Source organism: Heterobasidion irregulare (genome assembly GCF_000320585.1).
Source record: "Heterobasidion irregulare TC 32-1 unplaced genomic scaffold scaffold_03, whole genome shotgun sequence".
In the NCBI taxonomy this organism is placed as follows: Eukaryota; Fungi; Basidiomycota; class Agaricomycetes; order Russulales; family Bondarzewiaceae; genus Heterobasidion; species Heterobasidion irregulare.
This window is the reverse complement of record NW_009258199.1, coordinates 2,240,043-2,255,078: the sequence shown is the minus strand read 5'-3', so window position 1 is coordinate 2,255,078 and position 15,036 is coordinate 2,240,043. Positions and strand designations below refer to the sequence as shown.

The following is a 15,036-nucleotide window of genomic DNA, read 5'->3' as shown; positions in this document are numbered from 1 at the left end:
TTGAGAATCAGTAATGGGAGGATGAGGGTAAAGCTGGGTGAAGTGAGAGATTTGCGGGCGAGCCGATCGTTGACTCGGATCTGGCAGAAGATCTTGCTTCCTTTTCTGGTCTTTCGGCGACCAGGTTCTCTTCAAATTCTCTAACCTTGCTCACCTTCCCATAAAATGCCTCGCGAACTCAGGAAACGAGGTAGAAAACATAAAAAGCCAGCCGCAGAGGTTCCAGCCCCAGCAGAAGAACAACCCGTCCAAGCAGAAGAGTCAGAGCCGCAAGCCGGCCCCTCTTGGATTGTCTCTTCATCAAACGCGCCCGAAATCAACCCCGAAGCACCGTTTGGTTATGTGGACGCGGACGTCAAAGCTTACTTTCGAACGGTCGATGTGCAACTGCGTGACTGGCAGGATAACACGGAGGAAGCAGTCGATGGGGACGAGGATGTAGATCCCAATGAAAGTACGTCTCGGACAAAAATCTAGTCGAAATCTGCGTACGACGTGCTTGAATTTCAGACAGGCGAATGTTCCTCCTCGCCTCTTTGCAAGAGATGACTGGGAAGGAACGTGAGCTGGCGACGGATCCTGACTGCTCAAATGTTCTCGAGCGCATGGCATATTCGATGGACGATTTCGTGCGTCGAGTGTTCATGGATAGCTTGACGGGTTCGTGAGTGGTTGCCATATGGTAGCGTCGTCTTTTTTCTTATGATTCCACACAGTTATGAGAAGCTGGTGAAACATCGGTTCGCTTCACATGTGGTGCAAACCCTCCTGGACGTTGCTGCCGACACCGTCTCTCGTGAGGTGTGCTAAACTGTCTAGTGTTCCTCGTTCAATATTGATGATATTATCATAGGGCCGGAATATCATGCCTTCAGTCGAGGAGACATCAGACAAAGGCGAACTGCGGACTCTGACACAGCTGGTCATAGATCTATGTGAAGTATGTTCTCATATTATATCACTAGTCAATGTCTCTGCTGAACTTTTGGTCAGGAACTTATCCCTTCATTTTCTACGCTTGTCATGGATCCGTTTGGCTCCCACGTCGTTCGTTCGCTTTTCGTCCTTTTGTGTCCGGCATTATTCTCGTCCGATGCCTCCAACAAAATGCAGTCCACGGTGCGGTCCAAAAAAAGTACAGCTTGGAAAGCCAAACAAGGTCCCATGAAATCTGTCTTCAGCGATGATCGTAATCGACAGAAAGCAGGGTCGGCGAAGAATAGCCCAGAACAATTCAGACATGCAGCTAAGCGATTCGTGGAAACTGTACGCGCCGAACTTGGAGAGAACGAAGTGAGATCGTTAGCTGCGAATAAGGTTGCTAGCCCGGTGCTGCAGGTTAGTCGTCTTTCGATCCTATGGCTCAATTTAACACTTGAGCTGACCGTGATCTTGTGTAGATGTTGTTGGAAGTCGAAGCCGACCAAGGCATGGCAAACGAGCCAAACTCACTAATGGATTGTGTCTTGTCAGGCCTTATAACCCTGCATCGTAGGATTCCTGTTCATTTCACCTGTGGAACACCGTGTCTGACGTTGAGCTGGTTAGACAATGACCCGACAGCACAGCCTGAAGCATCCGATTTTCTCTCTACTCTTTTCCGCGACCCAACCTCTTCACATTTGCTAGAAACCATCGTATCGCGAACACCAGAAGCCGTGTTCCACATCATGTGGTCTGTGTATTTCGAGAACAAATTGTCACGGCTAGCGGTGCATCCTGTTGCAAATTTTGTCGTTGCAAAATCTATAGACAGAGTTTCTGCTGACCAGCTGAAGAGTATCATCGAGGAGCTGGGAGGTGCCTGGGGCAAAATAAGAGGTATAGATTTTGACGACGCTAATTGCTGAGGGGTCAAGGCTCTGATCAATTCGCTTAAACAGTCACTAGAACGGGTGTCCTGCGTGCTCTTGTAGATCGGGCAACAGCTCTGCAAGCTGCAGAAAATGACGTTTGCGAGGTTTGTCGTTTCGTTAACGACTAGCCTTCGTCTGTAACACTCCTCACCTCAGGCACTATACGCTGCATTTGATATCAAGACCGATGAAGATCAGCAATTGTTTGTACCAAGCGTACTACGTCTCCAGACCGCAAAAGTAGGTTCTGAATTCCAAGACATACATTGAAGTATCCATCTTCTATCCCAGGAATATCAAGATGCATTAGCGGCAGCATCCTCACGGTCAGCTGCAACCGCAGATACAAAAGAATCAGAACCATCGAAGACCCGTTTTCGCTCAGGCAAAAACACAGCTGACGATCCCCTCGAGCCGAAAACCGCTGGCGCGGTACTGCTCCAATCCCTTCTTCGCCTTCCCGACCCGCATAATCAAATTGTCCTTAAAAGGTAGAGTCTCTCTTGCATCCTGTGCTCTCTTTCATTAACTTGAACGGGTTTCAGTGTGCAATCCCTTCCGATCGAAGATGTCATCGTTCTCGCACAGCATCCTACTAGCTCTCGCGTCCTTGATGCTATTCTCGACTCCCCTACTGTCCCATCTAAAACTAAGCGTAGATACATCTTGTCTTTCATCGGGCACTACGAAAAGCTTGTCGACGATCGGATAGGCAGTCGCGTCGGAGACCGCTGTTGGGCTTCGGCGGACCCCTATCTCAAAGTGCGTGCTTCTTGTTTTTCGATGGACCTACCGATCTTCTTGGTTTGAAGCATCCATACATCCGTACACGATTTTTACCGTGTATTCTTATTTAGGAAAAAATTGCGCGGTCACTCATCCCTCACGAGATGACGCTCTCCGCCTCGTATTACGGCAAATTTTTCGCTCGGAACCTCAACCTGTATCTTCTTCAACGTCGGCCGGACGAGTGGCGCAGCATGCAGTCGTCCGCGTCTGCCGCGAAGAAAACAACTTCAGCAAAAGTAATAGACGCGATCGCATCGGTACCTCCAGCCACTTCTGAACCACACACGGCCTCGACTACGGTTGCACCAGCCAAGAAACGCAAACGTGAACTTCCTGGTGACGAGATCGATGCCTTGTTTGAGTCTGCATTGGGGAAAAAGGTGAAGAAGGGTTCGCTGGCGCATAATCTTGGGATTAGCGATGCACCGAAAGACGACGCGGCCATGCAGGTTGATAGCCAGAAGGAGCGGAAACACAAGAAGGACAGGAAGATCGACAAGGGCAAGAAGGATGACTTAGGAGACGTGTTGGGTGCGATTCGGTCTGCACCGAAAGGGGAGGAGAAGAGTAAGAAGAAACGGCGTTGAGGTTTGGGCGAGGGTCGACGCTCTTTGGAGAAGGGTTTGTACGGACTTTTTATTTGAAAATACGCTTAGTCTTGACTGCGCGGAGTGCATTACTGGGTCACCATCACCATTGCGCAACTATATTTTTGTATGGGCTGTGTCCATTCTGTTCCGCTACCAAGCCGACTACAGGATACGGTGCTTGAAAGTATAACTGACAGCCACTCACTTACGTGTTCGTTGTGTTGTTGTCAGAAAAAGTGTAGATGTTGGATTTTCCATGAAATTGCGGCTGAAAGGAATAGAGGAGCCATCCTACGAGGCAAATGGATCCGGAAAAGCAATAATATAATGGAGTAACCCATTCATGTACAAGTACATGGCTATATCTATTATGACATATCCATCCCATCCGCATCCCCACGAGTTGCTGAACTGACAAGTTCGCGGCGAACCTCAGGGGTAATCTGGGGGTGGGGGTGGGCACGGGCGACATCCAAGAGGGCGTCTTTTTGATCCTGAGTCAAGTGCGTTGCGTACCTGACAGGGCCCATCACTCGTCTATCATGTGCTCACGTCGCGAAGAGGTGAAATCAGACATACCGTTGGCAGAACACGAGCAGGCTCTGGTGCCATAGAACGGGTAGCTCTTCTACCGAGCCCCGCCCTTTCGCTTTGTAGGTATTAGAGAGGCGAATGAAGTGGAAGACGAGTCCGTCCAGCACTTTGTATGGCAGTGCGTATTTTTTATCGATCAGAACTCGGATGAAAAGCGAGGTCGGTCCTGAACGAGCATTTGCTGTGAGAAAGGCGAGTAGGAGGAAGCCACGGCACTTGCCTGTGTACTCCATGCCTGCAAGCCGCATAAGTGCGGCGGATGAATGGTCTACAGGCACCGATACTTTTGTAAGGACAGACGCAACGATGGCCGCCTCTTTCAACGTGCATCCGTTCTGAAGCACAGCATGTGAGATCTCAGTATGGGATTAGAATTGACTCCACGTACATCCAACATTGGGAACAATATCCCCTTGAAGAACGCCATGGGCTTGTACAGCGCGCGGATCAGACTATCGTAGTAATGTACATTGAGTTTGCGGTGGTCCTTTTTCGACGAGGGGTCGTTGATGTTTTCGCGCACAGCGTCAAGGACGACACCTTCAAGGAACACTCGGGCCTGGGCAGCTTTCATATTCGAGATAAAGATGCGCGTGGCCGCGTGGCATGCCTGTGGTGACCAGTTTTCCGGGTGAGTCAATGCGAGGATACGCGCCCAGGCGGGTAATGTGGGGATAATTTTGAACGGCTTCGGAAGCGGGCCTGAGCGGTAGCTTCGAAGAAGGAGGCCGACTCTGCTCTTGGGGAATATAAAAGATACAGGTGAGGTAGTCAGCACACTGTCGTGAATATTGAGAAGGGGATATGTCGAACTTGGTGTATACTTCTACAACTTTTGGATCAAGTCCTTCTGCAGGATTTGGTGCTTGCGTCTGTGCTCCTAGAGAATGCAGAGAGTCAGACGGGAAAAGTCGAATGGGAAGATGGACCGATGGATCTGGGTCAATCACCTTCACTTGGTTTAATGACGGCAGAATTGGAGTTAGCATTGTCGAGTTTGGCAAAGATGAGGTCGGCGAGGGTTTTACGCTCCCCGGAGTTTGCGGGAAGGAGGGAATCAAGTGTGTGACTATCGCCTGCGTCGATTTGCTGCGAACGGGGTAAGAGGGGACGAGAGAACGAGGAAGCACATCGGACACACAAGCTCGTGCTCTTCCTGGTCAAGATCCAGGAAACCTTCATAACCTTCGTCAGCCTCCTCCTCGTCTGAGCTTTCAGGATCTCCGGCGCGAGGTCTGGTAAATTCGTTCTCATTCACGTCCTCGTCGTCGGGCACTTCGAGCTCGTCTTGTTGGTCACGCGCGAGCTCGAAAATGCGTTTGGACGTTTTGGGGTCCAAGATCACCTAGAATAAGACAAATCGTAGTGTGTAAAGGCTCAGAGGCCGCATGCTAGACAACGAACGGACCTCGCCGTTTTCCTCTTCATCATCAGGACCACTCGGTCGCGATTTGCGGCGTTTCCCTGGCCGCGAGAGACGACCATATTTTTCTTGAACCTCGTCGGCGCCGATCTGGACGTGGAGGGGATCGTGGCGCGTTTTCCCCGTTGATTTTTGAGCGCGAGGCATGGGCGGTGAAGAGGGGGAAGCTGGATATTGAGATGCGGATAGGCGTGGGATCGTGTGGGATCGCGCGTCGGAGATCTGAAAATAACTTGACACTGTCAAACCTCCGGAAATATATAAACAGAATGCGCCCCTCTTCATTCATTGCCCCCATCTTAGACGCCCCGTTCAAAATGACCTCCACCAACGTTGAAGCTGTGAGCATTCCTCGAACCCGCTTTCTCGCCTCCCGAGGCCGATTATCCGCTCGCTCATGGTTGCATCTCCTCGAGAGCAACGCAACGGACTGTTCGCTGACAAAACGCTTTTCTCGCAGATCCATACCGTCGATAAGAACGGCGAGGAGATCACCTCGGTCGGTTTCCAACGCTTCGGGTTTGACTGCGAGGTCCCACTGGAAGTCGTCCGCTCTCTGTACCTCCGCCCCCACTATGTCATCACCGCGTCCGACCCCGATGCCGGCGAGATAGACACCAAGGCCGAGGAACAGCACGCACGGTTCACTCAGGGGCATGCTGCGTATCAGTCCAAGTCCATCTTCCACCCTGACTCGCAGTCCATCTCCTACACCACCCTTTCCCGCTTCCCTCCGGTCAAGCTTCTCCCCCCCTCTAACCGCAAACGTATCCTCGTCACCGGAGGGGCCGGCTTTGTCGGTTCTCATTTGGTTGATCGTCTCATGTTGCTCGGCCATGAGGTCACTGTCCTCGACAACTTCTTCACGGGCTCCAAGACCAGTCTTAGTCACTGGGTCGGCCATCCCAACTTTGAGCTGGTCCGCCACGATGTCGTCGAGCCTTTCATGATTGAGTGCGATCGTACGTCCTTCGTATCTATTTTGAAACACCGCGTCCGCATCTATCTTTCTCGGTTTCTCCAGAGATCTATCACTTGGCTTGCCCCGCCTCTCCTCCCCATTACCAGTTCAATGCCGTGAAGACCATCAAGACATCTTTCATGGGCACTCTCAACATGCTCGGTCTTGCTAAGCGCACGAAGGCTCGCTTCCTCATCACAAGTACATCTGGTGCGTGCTTCTTTACCGCGTCATCGGCAACTGGAAGTTATTTTTACAACGTGTCACCTAGAGGTATATGGTGACCCCGAAGTGCACCCGCAGCATGAGGATTAGTAAGTGCAACATGAACTTTTCGTCGACGTGGTTCAGCACGTTAACAGGAGATTAGCTGGGGACACGTCAACCCCATCGGCCCCCGTGCTTGCTACGATGAGGGGAAGCGTGTCGCAGAGACTTTGACTTACGGCTTCCACCGCCAGGACGGTGTGGACGTTCGCGTTGCCCGTATCTTCAACACTTACGGTACGCCAATCGTCTTGGCACTGGTGCAGAAAAATTGACGCCCGCTTCTTTGTTTAGGCCCGAGAAGTACGTACAGCGTCGCCAAGGCTCCGCCCATTCGTCGCGCCGCGCCAACTGACATTCGCACTCAGTGAACCCCTACGATGGCCGCGTCGTCTCCAACTTCATCGTGCAAGCGCTCCGCGGCGAGGACATGACCGTGTACGGCGACGGCAAGCAGACGCGCTCCTTCCAGTACATCCACGACCTCGTCGACGGGCTCATCGCGCTCATGAACTCGGACGAGACGCGCCCCGTCAACATCGGCAACGGCGACGAGTTCACGATCGGCGAGTTCGCAGAGCTCGTGCGCGACATCGTCGAGAAGGTCCAGGCCGAGGACGGCATCAAGCCGACCCGCCACGCGCAGGTCATCTACGGGCCCATGCCCACCGACGACCCCCAGAAGCGTCGCCCAGACACGTCCAGGGCCAAGGCGGCTTTGGACTGGCAGCCCCGCTGGACCGTGCGCATGGGGTTGGAGGAGATGGTGAGGTACTACAAGGCCAAGATGGCCGAGGGCAGTCTGTAGATCGCGTAGCGTCCTCTGAGAGGCACTGAGAGGCAAGGCGACCAGGTCTGCGCCGTTGCCGTCTCGTCGGGTTCATGCTGAACGTCAGTAGGGTTCAAACTTACATTCCTTTCTCATACACCCTATATCTTGGATAGTGCACTCATTCCCTAGGCTCACCGTGCCGGCATCTTGTTTCACGGCTATCATTACGCTGAATAGACCCTCTTTTAATCCGAACTTGACGGGCCACCCTCTCAACGGCAACACTACACAGCACTACACGCGTCATCACGTCGGACCGAAGAGCAGACGTCAGTGTGAAAGATACGTAAGTATAAAGAGAGCCCCCAATGAAAGCATAAACCAGTAAATACAAAGCACGTGTGGAAAATGACTAGAAAGATCCCATTATACATCGAGTCGTCATTATATGTGCGGTACCAGCCTTAAATCGGTATCGAATCGTCCGTCCCAACGATGGGGAGTCCGACAAAAACCGCCCTCTCCCGAGGGTTTTGTGCGCCCGCGCAGCCCTATATGCAGGGGAGCCTCCCAACGCGCGTGGGTCGCCTCCAACACGAGCGTGTATGTGCATCGCCGGGCGGGGGCGGCCCCGCCCGCCCGCCCAGTGCAGCAGCACGCGGAGCACCGCCGGCACATCGTGCGCATGCGCACGCGTCTCTAGCCGAACAGCCTGCCGATCGGGAGGCTCGTCACCGCCGCGACCTTGCTCACGCTGCCCTTGATCACCTGGCGCTCGGCGGAGGTCATGGCGGGGCTCGTGAACGCGGGGCGGCGGAGCGCGTTCTCGTGGATGACGTCGTGCGTGACGAGCTCGCGGTTCGTGCCCTCGAGCGTCGGCGCGCCGATCGGGAGCGTCTCGAGCTCGTGCGACTTGCGGTCGAGCCTGGTGCCCGACGCGTAGGAGATGCCGTCCCGATCACCCTGGAACCAATGGTCGTGGACGCGTTCGGTGTACCTGAGCGACAAGAAACGATCTCGGTCAGTCGGGGCACATGTGCATCTTGAATGAGCATTCTGGTTTAGAAAACGCACTTGCGCATGGGCCTCCCGTCCGCCCCGAGCGGGGACAGCGCGAACCGCTGACCCTTGGCGACGGTCGATATGTTTTCCATTTGGGATTCCTCGACGGGCTTCGTGACGCGGGAGAACGACATGGGCGAGCGCGGGTCCCGCGTGGCTATTGCCGCCTCGTCTGCGAACGCGGCGAGCCGCTCGAGGGCCTGCCGCATGTACTCCACGAGGCACAGCTCGGGCCTGTAGGGGTCGGACCGCGAAGGCGGGAGTCGGTTCATGAATTTCCAAAAGACCTGGTTGGCCAGAGATGCGCAGCTGTGAACGACGTTGAGGTAGCCTTGCGCGCCTGTGGGTGGAATGAGATAAGACCATCGTATATGCAGGTGAGGATGGAGGAGAGTGCGAACCTTTCATCACGTAGAGCTTCGCGCCATCTTGGGCATTGACGAGTTCAGCTTTCATGCGCTCGGCGTACTCGAGAGGATGGATCTCGTTGCTGTCGCCCTATATGCGCGGACACCGGTATCGTTCAGCACGCCCGTCACCATACACCCGAAAATACGCACGTGAACGAGAAGGACGGGTTGGGTGATGGCTGCGAGCTCTCTCGCGGTCAATGCCGTCCGCTGTAGCATGAACGCGCAGAACATGGGGTTAGGGTAGTGTGACAGCCAAGAACGCGCGGATCCCATACGTTCATGATCAGATTGGCCATCTCTGCGATGAAGGAGCGCCTGAAGGGCGGATACTTCATCTCCAGGTAGGCGATGAGCTGTGCGACGTCAGAGCCATTCAATCAAAGGTGCGCAGAACTGCACGCCAAATGACGCACGTCGTCCATTAGATCCACGTGGATGTCCTGGGCGTCGGGAGACGAGGTGAGCTCGAAACACTCGCCGCCGAACACGCGACCGAATCACCACTCACCGGCCCGAGCAGGAAGGTGATGACCTCCATCAAGGAATGTTCGAGCGAGTCCAGGTCTACCGCGTTACTCCACAAGCTAAGCGATTCATCAAATCGGTGGAAATAAGCTTTAAGCCTGCAGATAATAAGCGGATGAGCCTCGGCTCTGAATTAAAAAAGGGCCTTCTGGACGACAAAAGACGCACTCGGTGGGCGTGGGGACCGTCAACAACGTGACGCTGAGACACATTTCGGGGAATCTTGGAACGCGTCAAGACGGGAACGGATGCCGGGGCAGAGGTAGGACATACATGATGGCAAAGCGGAGGGCAGCATTGGTCGCGAACGACTCGCTGGCCCAGAGGTGGGCTGGTGGCAGCCACAGGGCCTGGGGCAGGCAGGGTAAGGGGACGCGGGCAACGCGACGTGGGGCAGGAGTGGACAAAGGGGACACTCACATGGCACGCGAACGCGATGTCTGCGGCGTCTGTCCAGTGGTCATGCTTGCCGTTTGGACGGGAAATGGTCCTGCCAGCGCATCGGGCGTCGAAAGCGATGATGTTGAAGCTCTTGTCGAGGCGCGGGTCTTCGAACTGGGCGTAGAGCCAGGTTGAGTCGAGGAAGATGGGGTGGAGCATGATGACGGTGGGCTTGGCGGGGTCGAAGCCGCCGACGGTGCCCGTAGGGGAGTTTGTGATGTACCAGAGGGAAGCATAGTCTGTCCCCGTGGATATGTCGACGTAGGGCATTGGGAGTGGAGGACTATGGGTCAGGTGCCAAGAGCATGGAACGGGGCGTGGCCTGGAAGGCAGAGAAGCGGGGGAGAGGGACGAGCAAGGCGGGGGGAGAGAGGCTCGGGGTGGCAGGCTCAGCGGAGAGGAAAAGGAAAGGAAAGGAAAGGAAAGAGAAGCCCCCCGTCGCATGTGTAAATGCCGTTATGCGACGACTAAATACGCGCAGCGACGGCCCAGTGGGCTGCAGCCTCGTCCGCCACGAGCGAGCGACCACCGTCGTCGCCGCGAATGGGTCCCTCGCCCTTCGATTGCTTCCGCCTCTGCCTTCTCTCTGATCGAAGCTCCCTCTCCCTGCTTATGTACACCCGCCCTTATCACTCGTCCTCCCTGGATCGACACTCGCTCTCCACCTCCACCGTGCTCGTCGGACGCGGCATCCTTGGCCCTGCAGATCATGTTCACAGAACCCGCGAGTCAGACACATCCCCGCTGTGCGTTACCATACATATACACACACACATACATCGTTCACTCTCCGAGACACCGTCCGTACAACCCTCCGCACTCCGGACGACGGATCCCGACGCCGTCCACCTCGTCAGCCCTAGATGCGTAATGACACCGGCCCCACGGCGAGCACATCCTGGTCGTGCGGCACCGCTTGGCGCTCGAATATTGTAGATGGCCAGCCACCGCCGCTAGCCGCCGCTCCAGCGTCTGCGACCGAACAAGATAAAGATAACGAAAAAGAAAGAATCAGGGTCGCCGGTGTGTGCGATCAGCTGGTATCTGTCCATCCGCGGATCCTGCAGTTCCTGAAACAGAACACGTTCGAGGATCTCTGGTGATCCAGCGGGGATCGTCATCGGAGCAGCCTCGCCATCGGCACACCCGACACGACCATCTTCGACATCGATCCCTTGATCACGAGCCTATCCACCGTCGTCGGGTGGAACGTCGCGCGACGCAGCCGGCTGTCCTGGATCATCTCCGCCGACGTGGGTTCGGTGTTACCGCGATAGTTCATCCCGGGACTCGGATTGGAGGCAACCGAAAGCCTATTATCGTCGCTAGTCAGGTTCGACTTGGCGCCGGATGCGCCTCCTGTGCATCGTCGGTCGCGTCAGATCAGCGACGGCGCGATTCAACACGACGTAAGCGACGCACCGGCATACGACAGCCCGTCCTTGTCGCTGTGGAACCAGTGGTCTTCTTTCCGCTCCGAGAACCTAGCATGCTCGTCAAGGCCTACACCGCGGATCAGAGTGCTTGTATGCTCACTTGCGAGTCGGACGGCCGTCGAGGCCCAGAGGCGAAAAGGCCTTGTTTTGGCTCTTGTGGTAATGCTGGAGCGCATCCGTCTGAAGCTTCTGTGAATCGGGGGGCACGAGAGAGAATGACATCGAGGACATCGGTTTCCGCTCAGCGATCGCGGGGGTGTTGGTCAAGTCGGCCAGTTTTTGCAGGGCGGCCGTCATGCGTTCTACCACGGGTATCGAGGGTGGTCGGATGGGGGAGGGAGCATAGGGTAGACGCGTCAAGAATTTATAGAACACCTGGTTGATGATCGAAGCGCAGCTGGGAACCAAACTTAAAAACCCATGGGAACCTTCATGACGCCGGGGTCAGCGGCAACGCACGATGTTGAAACGCACTAGGCTCACCTTTCACAACGTATAGAGAGGCTCCGCCTTCCGCGTTGACCAAGTCTTTCACCATATTCTCCGCGTAGTGCACAGGGTGCATTTCATTTTTCTCGCCCTATAACGAAAGAAGGATGTGAATAATGGAGAGCACCCACGCGATATCAACACACATGAATAACGAGCACCGGTTGCGTGATCATAGCCAATTGTTCCCGTGTGAGCGGTGTCCTCTGTATAAATGTCATGAACGGCGTACTACAAGGGGAAAAGGTACCATGCACGGACATTCATGAGTAGATTGCCAAGCTTGATGAATCGAGAGCGTCGGAAAGGGGGGTATGTTACTGTCCAGTACGCGATGATCTGCGCACGCGTCAGGTTTTGTCAATGGGGACGTGATTATAGAACAAGGACGCACGTCGTCGAGGAGATCCATATCCATATCCTAGAACACGTTCCAATCGTTCGGGTGCGAGGTGCGGGTGAACAGTGCGATCAGGGACTCACGGGTCCAACGGTAAGGTTCAGGAGTTCCATCGTCGCGTGTTCAAACGAATCCAGATCTTCAGCGAAGCTCCACATTTTGACCATCTCGTCGAACGATGTGAAATAAGATTTGAGCCTGCAGGGGCGTCCGCGTCAGCCGCCCGAGCATGATTTCGCCAGAATGGTATCGAGTCACTTACTCAGTTGGAGGAGGGACGGTGACCAATGTAAGACTCAGGCACATTTCCGGAAACCTTCGGGGAGATATCTTAACTGGCAGCGGGCGGAAGAGATAACGCACGGTCACTCACAGGGCAGCAAACCGGAGCGCGACGTTGGTCGCGAGGGACTCTTCGGCCCAGACGTGAGCAGGGGGCAAATAGAGCCTCTGATAACGACGCGTCAATCCAGAACGAACCTCGCGACGAACGGCGAGCTACTCGCCTGGCAGGCGAACGCCAGGTCTGCCGCCTCAACCCAGTGGTCCAGTTTCCCACTCGGCCGGCTTCGTGACCTCCCCGAGTATCGCGCGTCAAACGCGATGAGATTGTAGTTATCGCTCAGCCGCGGGTCGCCGAATATGTTGTGAAGCCATCTCGAGTCGAACGCCATGGGATGCAGTAGGATGATGGTGGGCTTGTCCGGGCAGAAGCCGCCGACATGGTTGGAGTGGGTATTGGTGGCGTACCATAGCAGAAAATAATCGTCGTCGGCGATGAGGTCAACGTAAGGCATGCCCTCGAGGCAATAGGAGAGGGGGGAGAAGGGAGGGGGAACAGAAAAACATCCATTTCCGGATGAATCGCAGCGCAATAATAAGCTTGAACGATCGTGTGGCTCTCGCACCTGCACGATCATATTTTAGCCAGACAGGAGATACCGACTCCAAATGGCTTGGCCCGGGGCAAAATACTTCAATTAATCGGACTCGATCGGACTCCACAACAACAAGATCCATTCAGTCGCCCCGAGGTTTCCACCTGTGATTTCCACGGAGGAAGGATGCGGCGAGACAAACTGGAAGACCCGCCGGCTTCTTGATCAGTGCAAGGGCGGTCCCGCACATTCTTCATCCGTGGCGCAAAAGGCTTCCTGATCCTCAGTCGGCCGCGGTAAGCGCCAACTACGAGCAAGTACAAGCTTCGCTGTTCTTGTGCGCCGGCTCCCCTCGTCCAGGGTTTGGACCAACCCTAAAGAGTAACTCCGATAGGCACCATCGAATATTTGCCTTCTCAGATCCGAGGGCAACATCGCAAAAGAGAGAGTCCAAAGACAATGGAATACCACGCGCTTTCCATCGAGTACAGCGGAGTGCAGAACGTGAACACTGGGGTGCACTGGGGTCGATTTCGCAAGGAAGAAGATGGAAGGAGGAGGAAGTGCGTTGACAGAAATGGAAATAAAATCTCAGATTCGAGATCTATCATCATGAATGAGATAAAATAAAGGGGCAAAGAGATAGCTAATTCCTAAAAAGGCAGTATGACCGAGTAAGTATGCAGAAAGTGCTGACCGATAAGATCTGGGAAATCTCGATTAGTGCTTCTATTATTGATTGATGGTTACAAAGGCGAGAAAGAGCGAGAAAGGCGCAGTTTTTCTCCAAAATTTCGAATCGTTTGCCACTGAATCAGGATCCGGTGCAGTCAACGGAAACGTCGGTGCATGTGCATGTTATCAAGGGCCAGCTGGATCTGTAATTGATGCAGTCCTGGATTTCGAATCCATCTCGGTGGCTGCCACATGCGGACTAAGAATGCCAGACTATTCCGTCTTCAGCCGTCTGAGCACCCGCCGGCGAGACATGTCCTCTCATGTGTCGTCCTTGATAACCCCTTCAAGAACTCCGATCACTTTCAGCTGTTTCTGAAGAGAACAAGAGAGATGAGGAATCTCTGTCAACGGGTAGAAAGAATACTAACTTCCATGTCGGACTGGTTGCTAGTGCTGAACATGGTCGGAACCTTGAGAGCCTCTAAAGCATTTTGTTGTTTAGTTACGAGTGCTTCCCAGGCCCGCAAAGCTCGTTCCTGATCGAACATTGCCAGCTCCTTCTGGAACTTAGCAGACATGGTCTAGAGGCGTTGAGGAATTGAGACACTGGAAGGGACGAGGGACAATAAAACATACATCGGCTTCCAGTTTGGTCAAGCCCCCTATCGTCTGAGCCCTAAAAGATAGAAGGGGTCGTCATAAGAGAAAATGGAAGATCTGAACACGTACTTCACCTTCAACACCTTTACCTTCTCTTCGTGCTTTTTCTTAATGGATTGCCTCTCCTCCCACAACTGCTTCTCCAGCGTCTCCTGGTCACGTTTCATCTCCACCCATCCCAGAACTTCAGTACGGCATCGGCGTGTAAAATTTCCTGAACATGGACTCTCACCGAAGTGATTGCATCCACGAAATCGGGGTCTTCCGAGAGCTTCGCTATATGTGGAAGAGACTGTTGGAAAGAAAGAAGTTTGGTGCTATGGTTTCGTGCGGAAGATGCGACACTGGTAGGAGGGTGCTGAACTGAGCTATTCTGAAGCCCTTGAGGTATATAGTCACGCTCCACGGGACTAGGTGGCACCGGCGGAACAGTCGTGAGCGCAGATAGGACCCTAGATGACTGCAACTGAGAAAGCAGTGCTGCCACTGAAGACGGGCCGGATGTGGGAGGTGTAGGTGTGAGCGGCAAAGCGCCCTGGGTGCCGTTCTCAGGCTGTGAAGACACCGCGGTCGGCAGAAGGTTAGGGACATCGGTAGGAGCAGGATCCTGAGGCGTGCTATTCGAGTTGATGGCATCCACCCATGCCTGCGATTTCCGCAGTGTATCTAGAAGCGCTTGTATGCCCGCGGGATCCTAGGCGTTCCATAGCAATTCGTCAATCCAGAGAAGTATTGAATAACAAGGAGTGAGGACACACTGCGGTGTTGGTAAAGCTCATCGTGGGTATGTCTCAAGTTGCTA

At 54.2% G+C, this 15,036-nt stretch overlaps 8 protein-coding genes across 8 annotated transcripts; 3 read left to right on the top strand and 5 right to left on the bottom strand.

The window, feature by feature from the left end:
- The first annotated feature begins 143 nt into the window (after window positions 1–143).
- HETIRDRAFT_35014 (uncharacterized protein) lies at window positions 144–3,384 on the top strand. The gene is made up of 12 exons (XM_009544878.1): window positions 144–454; window positions 511–664; window positions 717–801; window positions 854–940; window positions 994–1,338; window positions 1,401–1,491; window positions 1,549–1,821; window positions 1,884–1,960; window positions 2,013–2,100; window positions 2,173–2,347; window positions 2,402–2,618; window positions 2,714–3,384. The coding sequence occupies exons 1-12, from the start codon at window positions 166–168 to the stop codon at window positions 3,230–3,232; spliced, it is 2,400 nt and encodes a 799-aa protein (XP_009543173.1). The 5' UTR covers window positions 144–165; the 3' UTR covers window positions 3,233–3,384.
- Window positions 3,385–3,539: 155 nt separating this feature from the next.
- HETIRDRAFT_146937 (uncharacterized protein) lies at window positions 3,540–5,462 on the bottom strand. The gene is made up of 8 exons (XM_009545888.1): window positions 5,238–5,462; window positions 4,971–5,174; window positions 4,780–4,918; window positions 4,643–4,709; window positions 4,218–4,563; window positions 4,050–4,164; window positions 3,815–3,995; window positions 3,540–3,751 (listed from the first exon to the last, which is right to left on the bottom strand). The coding sequence occupies exons 1-8, from the start codon at window positions 5,397–5,399 to the stop codon at window positions 3,604–3,606; spliced, it is 1,362 nt and encodes a 453-aa protein (XP_009544183.1). The 5' UTR covers window positions 5,400–5,462; the 3' UTR covers window positions 3,540–3,603.
- A 27-nt stretch (window positions 5,463–5,489) lies between these two features.
- HETIRDRAFT_408559 (uncharacterized protein) lies at window positions 5,490–7,505 on the top strand. Its single transcript, XM_009545887.1, has 7 exons — window positions 5,490–5,593; window positions 5,713–6,214; window positions 6,277–6,423; window positions 6,485–6,527; window positions 6,584–6,717; window positions 6,775–6,783; window positions 6,849–7,505. The coding sequence occupies exons 1-7, from the start codon at window positions 5,570–5,572 to the stop codon at window positions 7,286–7,288; spliced, it is 1,299 nt and encodes a 432-aa protein (XP_009544182.1). The 5' UTR covers window positions 5,490–5,569; the 3' UTR covers window positions 7,289–7,505.
- Window positions 7,506–7,601: 96 nt separating this feature from the next.
- Window positions 7,602–9,963, bottom strand: HETIRDRAFT_458233 (uncharacterized protein; the record flags this gene model as incomplete). The annotated part of the gene is made up of 10 exons (XM_009545885.1): window positions 7,602–8,249; window positions 8,327–8,654; window positions 8,716–8,812; window positions 8,875–8,934; window positions 9,003–9,080; window positions 9,141–9,167; window positions 9,236–9,350; window positions 9,421–9,474; window positions 9,526–9,602; window positions 9,673–9,963. 10 exons carry the CDS (start codon window positions 9,961–9,963, stop codon window positions 7,952–7,954), a joined length of 1,425 nt encoding a protein of 474 aa, XP_009544180.1. The 3' UTR covers window positions 7,602–7,951.
- HETIRDRAFT_416203 (uncharacterized protein) lies at window positions 7,697–7,930 on the bottom strand (the record flags this gene model as incomplete). The annotated part of the gene is made up of 1 exon (XM_009545886.1): window positions 7,697–7,930. One exon carries the CDS (start codon window positions 7,928–7,930, stop codon window positions 7,697–7,699), a length of 234 nt encoding a protein of 77 aa, XP_009544181.1.
- Window positions 9,964–10,236: 273 nt separating the features above from the next.
- HETIRDRAFT_449968 (uncharacterized protein) lies at window positions 10,237–10,564 on the top strand (the record flags this gene model as incomplete). The annotated part of the gene is made up of 2 exons (XM_009545884.1): window positions 10,237–10,439; window positions 10,489–10,564. The coding sequence occupies 2 exons, from the start codon at window positions 10,237–10,239 to the stop codon at window positions 10,562–10,564; spliced, it is 279 nt and encodes a 92-aa protein (XP_009544179.1).
- Window positions 10,565–11,849: 1,285 nt separating this feature from the next.
- Window positions 11,850–12,815, bottom strand: HETIRDRAFT_312004 (uncharacterized protein; the record flags this gene model as incomplete). The annotated part of the gene is made up of 6 exons (XM_009545883.1): window positions 11,850–11,957; window positions 12,013–12,039; window positions 12,102–12,216; window positions 12,281–12,334; window positions 12,392–12,466; window positions 12,511–12,815. 6 exons carry the CDS (start codon window positions 12,813–12,815, stop codon window positions 11,850–11,852), a joined length of 684 nt encoding a protein of 227 aa, XP_009544178.1.
- A 1,163-nt stretch (window positions 12,816–13,978) lies between these two features.
- HETIRDRAFT_314004 (uncharacterized protein) lies at window positions 13,979–14,928 on the bottom strand (the record flags this gene model as incomplete). The annotated part of the gene is made up of 4 exons (XM_009545882.1): window positions 13,979–14,155; window positions 14,211–14,250; window positions 14,304–14,401; window positions 14,467–14,928. Coding segments are annotated over 4 exons (777 nt in total), but the record flags the coding sequence as incomplete, so codon positions are not given.
- Window positions 14,929–15,036: the final 108 nt, after the last annotated feature.